At 35.4% G+C, this 6,558-nt stretch overlaps 1 protein-coding gene and 1 long non-coding RNA gene across 2 annotated transcripts; one reads left to right on the top strand and one right to left on the bottom strand.

The window, feature by feature from the left end:
* Positions 1-1,262: 1,262 nt before the first annotated feature.
* On the top strand, positions 1,263-4,388 carry LOC115989360 (RHOMBOID-like protein 5). The gene is made up of 6 exons (XM_031113031.1): positions 1,263-1,664; positions 2,500-2,663; positions 2,745-2,908; positions 3,376-3,632; positions 3,773-3,857; positions 4,149-4,388. The coding sequence occupies exons 1-5, from the start codon at positions 1,375-1,377 to the stop codon at positions 3,831-3,833; spliced, it is 936 nt and encodes a 311-aa protein (XP_030968891.1). The 5' UTR covers positions 1,263-1,374; the 3' UTR covers positions 3,834-3,857; positions 4,149-4,388.
* On the bottom strand, positions 4,364-5,479 carry LOC115989361. Its single transcript, XR_004091897.1, has 2 exons — positions 5,096-5,479; positions 4,364-5,001 (listed from the first exon to the last, which is right to left on the bottom strand). It is a non-coding gene; the product is annotated as an uncharacterized LOC115989361 (long non-coding RNA).
* Positions 5,480-6,558: the final 1,079 nt, after the last annotated feature.

The following is a 6,558-nucleotide window of genomic DNA, read 5'->3' as shown; positions in this document are numbered from 1 at the left end:
ACTCGACCCGAAATAATGTTGCGTGATTTTTAATGGGAGATTTTCTGAGGCTTAGTCTATGGAGCAGAGGCTTGGGCTGACAGGCCTAAGCTGGAGCGCTCATTGGCCCGTTTTGTAGCCCATTGTGAATCCTGTGCGCAGGATATAGAAACTGTTTTTTGGTGATTAGGGGTTTTTTTTATTGTAGTTGTTGTTGTCATCTTGAGAGAGTGTGAAAAACTGTAGCCGCACTTTGTATTTTTCCCTGATAATAGTGAAATCCCTGCAACTCTGTGAATGTAGACAAATTGTCAAATTATGTAAAGATTGTCTTGTCCGTATGATTGTTTTTCTTCGGCGTGTGTTTTCTCTATTTTTGTTTCTCACAGGTTGGGAATTTCGGGTTAATTCCCTACAATGGCACTATATATGTTGTCTAGGTAAGTTAAGCGTTAGTGAAATTTGTTTTTTTGACACCGGTTTAGTGCTCTTTCGCACCACACATGTACTGAATGGCATGCATGAGGTGCATGTTAATGGTCAGAATAGCCATTAGGAGTTGTGGAGACTTTAGTTTCCCTAACAACCATGCTTGCCTTCCCCATCACTACTTTTGCTGGAATATATATAAGTGATTTTACGTTTTTCATTAGAAAAATAATAATATTGTTTAAAAGATTATATTTCTATGTACGTATATAAATTTAAATAAAATTTTAGAGTGTTATAATTGCAACTACTTAGAACTACATCTCTCAAAAAAAAACACACACACACACACACATATATATATATATATATAGGTCTTGACTGGGTGGTCTATTCTAGTCAATAATTATCTCATATATGTGGTAGAGACATTATCTATCTCCTAAGTCATAATATGTCTATATGCTTCAGCTTTCTGACTCAAATAAATGAGAGATGCTACGTCTATAATATTTTTACAACAAATCACAGGTGGTTAGTTGTTATTGGTTCAAATTTAAAACTAACACTAAGATTACTTTTTTGCTCCAATAATAACAATCAGTAACAATCTGCCACTTAGGATTTGTTATAAAAATATTGTAGACATATCATTTCTCCAAATAAATAGGACTCAAATATTGTGAAGAGAAAACTAACACATATTTGATCATGTGAATTTATGCAAATTTAAGAAAATCGTTAAAATTTGGTTATTTATGCAAAAATTTCCACTTCTATTACCGGGGGAAAAGTACCAAACTTAAGTAAGCTGCCAACCCAGCAAGACCTGTTCCTCGCCAGGAATAGCCTTCTTTTTTTTTTTCTCTCTCTCTCTCTCTCTTTTCTCGTGCACACAATAGAATCTGTCACGGTCGCAAATTCGCGACGTCGGTGCAGCCTGCCTTTTCCTCTGCCATTGCCACAATGGGGAATATCAGGCCTACACCGCCGTGTGACCTTGAGACGGGCCCTCTCAAGGCTCGGCCACCACCACCGCCTCCACCCCATTTTCACCCTCCAGCCCCTCAGTCATGGTTCTCATGGCTTGTGCCGTTGATTTTTGCTGCTAATATTGTCGTGTTTGTGTACACCATGTACTACAATGATTGCCCAGCACACGGAAATAAGGACGACTGTCTTTTCCATAAATACTTGGGGAGATTTTCTTTCCAACCCTTCAAAGAAAATGCACTCCTTGGCCCTTCCTCTAACACGTAAGAAGTTTGAATAATTTTCTTTTGTTTTTTCCATTGTGTTATCCTTAAAAGTTTTGTCTTTGGAGAATTTAAAATGGGTTTCTTTTATGATTCTTGTTTATTAGTGCTATTTAATAATAGACATGCTCTTATTAAATCAATAAAGAATTAAACAGTTCATAGTTTGCAATAGAAATCTTTTAGGTTAAATTATTAATTTGATCCTTCATCTATAGGATATGGTTTAATTTGATCAATCGACTATTGATTGCATCAATTAGCCCGTGGCTATCAATCGTGTCAATATAATCCTTTAACTTTCGAAATTAAATCAATTTCATCTTTGAACTAACACTCTACTTGAATTTTAATGAATTTAGTTAAAGTGATAAATGGAACATAAGTTAAAAAAAATATTGTAAAAATGTGTAAAAATTTCAAAATTCAAATCTTTCAACCATTATTTAATTGAAATTTAAACTAATATGAAACCCAAGGGTAAATTTTACCAGATTTGAAAGTTAAGGTCTAAATTGAAATAATTAATAGCTGAGAGACCAATTTACACATTACATAATAGTTGGAACACCAATAACCAATTTAACCAATCTTTTATATATAAAACTTTGGTTTGAAAGATGAATATTTTGTTGCTTAATATTGATCCTTAGTGAAGCATGTAATATGGACCCTTAAGCAGAAGTAGAATAATTAAAATTAAAAAGCCATTGCAAGCTAATAATTCAGGTCAAGCCTCTTAATTAGAATAATGTAAGCTAGGGCTTATAGGATATATCTGCTAATCTAATGTTGAATATCATCCAAACTGCTACAAACTTGATTATATATACAGGCTGATAAAACTAGGAGGGCTTGAAAAGAAATCAGTGGTGGAGGGAGGTGAAGGATGGAGGCTCTTGTCTTGCATGTGGCTTCATGCTGGAGTTGTGCATTTAGCTGCCAACATGTTGAGTCTTCTATTCATTGGAATCCGGCTTGAGCAGGAATTTGGATTTGGTTAGTATAATCTGACTATTGTCTTAATCAGTTTTTGACTGTCTACCTTAGCTGATTTTTCAACTTCTTGGAATTTGGCAGTGAGAATTGGAGTCTTGTACCTGCTTGCTGGTTTTGGTGGAAGCTTGTTATCTGCTCTTCATGCAAAATCAACAGTATCAGTTGGTGCATCTGGTGCACTTTTCGGGTTACTGGGAGCCATGCTCTCTGAGCTTCTCACTAACTGGACAATCTATGCAAATAAGGTTACATTTTCTTTGGGCAACTTACACATTTTTCACCCTAAACTATTATCTTAATTACACTTAACCCCCTAAACAATCAAAACACATGATTTACCCTCCAAAATAATAACTTTGTTTCAATGTCCCCCCTGCCGTTTGTTTTGGTGTTAAGTCTAATAGAATATACATTGAAAGATCAATTTACCCCTCTCCAAAATATATAGCTGAAAGGTAAATTGATCTTTCAATATTAAATTTCATTAGAGTTAACAGCTAAATACACAGTAAAGGGTTAAGTGTAATGTATTTTTAAAATTGTGGGGTCAATTGTGCTTTTCAATAGATCAAAGAATAAAGTGTAATTAGGGTGATAGTTTAGGGTGAAAGAATATAATTTTTCATTTCGTTTTTTTGCTTTTTATGAATGTAAAAGTTACTATAATATACTCTTAGTTTGTGAAAATAGTTATTGACTCCTAAATATTCAGTGTGCAGCACTTTTTAGCCTCGTGATCATTATTGGCATAAATTTGGCAGTAGGGTTTCTACCTGGTGTGGACAATTCAGCTCATATTGGAGGATTCATTTCAGGATTTCTCCTTGGCTTTATTCTTTTGGTTCGTCCTCAATTTGGATATGTAAGCCGCAAATACATTCCTCCTGGATATGAAATAAAGAGGAAACCCAAGCACAAGTGTTATCAGTACCTGTATGGGATTACAGCCTTAGTCCTCTTAATTCTTGGGTAATTTACTTGAAATTTCGCTTCATTCTAAGCTTCTTGTTTTAAGTCTACTATGGAAAAATGATCCACCCGTTGCTAACATTTTCTTTTGATTTGTTTTGTCTACCCCAAAAATAAATAAATGAATAAATTGTTGGCAGATATGCATACGGATCTTATGAGCTATTTACTGGTCAGAAGATGTTTAGTCTGCCCGTCTAGAGCTTCAATCGGCTGAAAGATTATGTCAGTCTAACTTCCTATTCTTCAAGCTTTGCAAATATAACAATACTAATTTTCTATGGATGCACATATATACCTGTGTTTGGATTGTGCATTTACTTTTTTTTTTCTGTGAGAATTTACATTTTGTATATACATGGACATCTTTATGGATGTTCACATGTAAATATGAAGGTATGTGTGTATGCATGTATAAATGGATTGATGTAGGTACTTTTCCGTGAATGTATGTATTTTTGTGTGGTTGTATCTTCCTCGATTGAAATTGGTTAAAGATCTGTATTTTCTTTGAAGGTACTTGCTCCGTTAGAGCATAGCTGAAGGGAAATAGAGACAAAACCAGGCACCCAGAGACTCACAGATTGCAATATGGTGTAGCTTGCTATACTCAAATCCATCTGGCTTATAAATCAGTATAGAGAAATACATGAATGATTACTTATGAGAGAATTTAATGGAATTGGATAGAGAAATACATGCATGAAAGCAATTTGAAGGACCATATGAAATAGTATTCGACACTATCAAGTATCATATATTCATAAATATTTTCTTCAATTCCAGCAGCCTATGTTGTACACTCTAGCACATTTAAATACATGGGGTGGGTCTCACTCACCATGGTGCCCACTTCCATGTGAGAGGGAGAGAGTATACTCCCAGATTACCTAATAAATTTTCTTGGAATTGGACAGGACATAGTTTATCAAAATTCCAAAAAATTTATAATTACATACAGATAAAAGAAGTTGGCATGGCCTGTCATTGGTTGAGGAAAGTATTTGATAGGAAGCAAAATTTTGAATGCACCCTGGCATAGTTTAGTTTTCTGAACAACTAAATACAAGTACTACGTATTCATGCAGGCCCATGAGGTAGACAGTAGACACAAGCCAAATGGATCTCGATAATAAATTAATATTTATATAAGAATTTTTGGCTGAATATCCTACACTTGATTAAATTTTTGTGAAAGGTAATTTGAAGTTAGGAACATAATAAAACAGAAGAACAAATATGCAGCAATATATAAGTCAAGAAATTAGCTGATTTTGATGCTTTTGTGCACTTATATCATGAGTCACCAATGAAGGACTAGGACAGGAGGGAGAAAGGTGATAATGCCCAATGAAGATCAACGACCATGCTAGTAGGCATGAAAATTTAGGTTCAGATTGAAGCTTCATAAGAACAACTTTGTGACAAATTACAGTCATGGTATTACGAAAAGGAAGATTTACCTGTATGATAATGATATTGATATTGTCCCAAACAAATCTGCATTGAAATTTACTTGTGTTGTGCAAACTAGCACCCTAGGATTCAAATAAATAACAGTAAATAAGCGGAATTAAATAATAAGCACACACAAAGAACGCAAGAATTTACTTGGTTCAGCAAATTGCCTACCTCCATGGCGATGACGAAGAAATTTTACTATAAAAATAGGGACATACAATAATACACGAACACTCAAAAAACCCAAATCTCAATTACACCCTAGCTCTCTCTCTCTCTCACACACACAAGAAAGACACAAGATTGAAGAACCCACAACTTTTTCTTTGATGCGGCTGTTCTTCTCTTCTTATTTTATTCTTATATAGTTATATAGTAGTAGGACTTTTTGTTATTACTCTTACAGCCACATATCATAAAAGCACACTCGCACGCGCGCGCGCACACACACACACATACATATATATTACTTTAACAAGTCGGTTCCAGGACTCCAAATACAACTAGTATTCGGTCAATTACTAAGACCGAATTGGGCTTGGTTGGGCTTTATGGGCTTGTGGCAATTCAAGCCACACACATGGGCCCACTTCAACAAATCTCCACCTTGGCTTGAAATGATCAAGCTACACTAGCAAATTCCTCCATCGCCTCCACCTTAGCCCTTAAGGGCTCACATGCTACAAACACCAATCAAGTCCAAGTAACTCTTGAACTTGTCTGTTGAAAATGACTTCGTCAACATATCTGAGGTATTCTCTTCCTCTCTCTGTGAGTGATCCTTAGTCATTAACTGTGGTTACTGTGCCTTGAATTTTTTACCTTCATTTTATGATAATGCTTCTTTCTTGCGATATACACACTTGCAACCAATAGCCCTCTTTCTCTTGGGCAATTTCACTGATTCCCAACTCTTATTCTTCTGTAGTGACCCCATCTCTTCTACATCCTTGTAAGATGATGGATCTCCACTGCTAGTTATGAGAGCAAAACTAACCATGTCTTTAAAGCCAAATCTCTGTGGTGCTTTATGAACCCACTCCTCTCTACCTTTAACAATTTATTGTGAAAAGTCGATGAAATAATCTATTTACACAAGGTTAAAGAAGAGAGATTGAGAGGAGAGAATATGACACAAGGAATTTACATGGTTTGGCAATATGCCTACGTCCACGAGAGACGACAGAATAAAGTTTCACTATAACTTTGGAGATTACAACAATAGCTTGAAGGCACTCTCACACAAACCCAAACTCCAAATACACCATTGGTTCTCTCACAAATAAATAGAGAACATCCTATTGTATTTAGACAAAAGTTGCAAGACACTCTAACTTCCTATCTCTAGTGCGCACACATAGAAGAAGCTCTTTGCTATCTCTCTATCTCACGTAGGAACTCTCTCTTGCTCTACCTCTATTTATAGCTAAAGTTCAGCCGAAATACAAATATTTTCAGCATATAC

This window comes from Quercus lobata, chromosome 5 (assembly GCF_001633185.2).
Source record: "Quercus lobata isolate SW786 chromosome 5, ValleyOak3.0 Primary Assembly, whole genome shotgun sequence".
NCBI lineage: Eukaryota > Viridiplantae > Streptophyta > Magnoliopsida > Fagales > Fagaceae > Quercus > Quercus lobata.
The sequence above is the reverse complement of the archived record's forward strand: the minus strand, read 5'-3'. Positions and strand labels throughout refer to the sequence as shown.

Excerpts from the sequence above, each read along its gene's own strand:
- LOC115989360 (XM_031113031.1), top strand. The coding sequence starts at position 1,375 with ATGGGGAATATCAGGCCTACACCGCCGTGTGACCTTGAGACGGGCCCT. Across the intron at positions 2,664-2,744 it reads TGAGCAGGAATTTGGATTTG|TGAGAATTGGAGTCTTGTAC; the intron begins GTTAGTATAATC and ends GGAATTTGGCAG. Across the intron at positions 3,633-3,772 it reads TTAGTCCTCTTAATTCTTGG|ATATGCATACGGATCTTATG; the intron begins GTAATTTACTTG and ends AATTGTTGGCAG.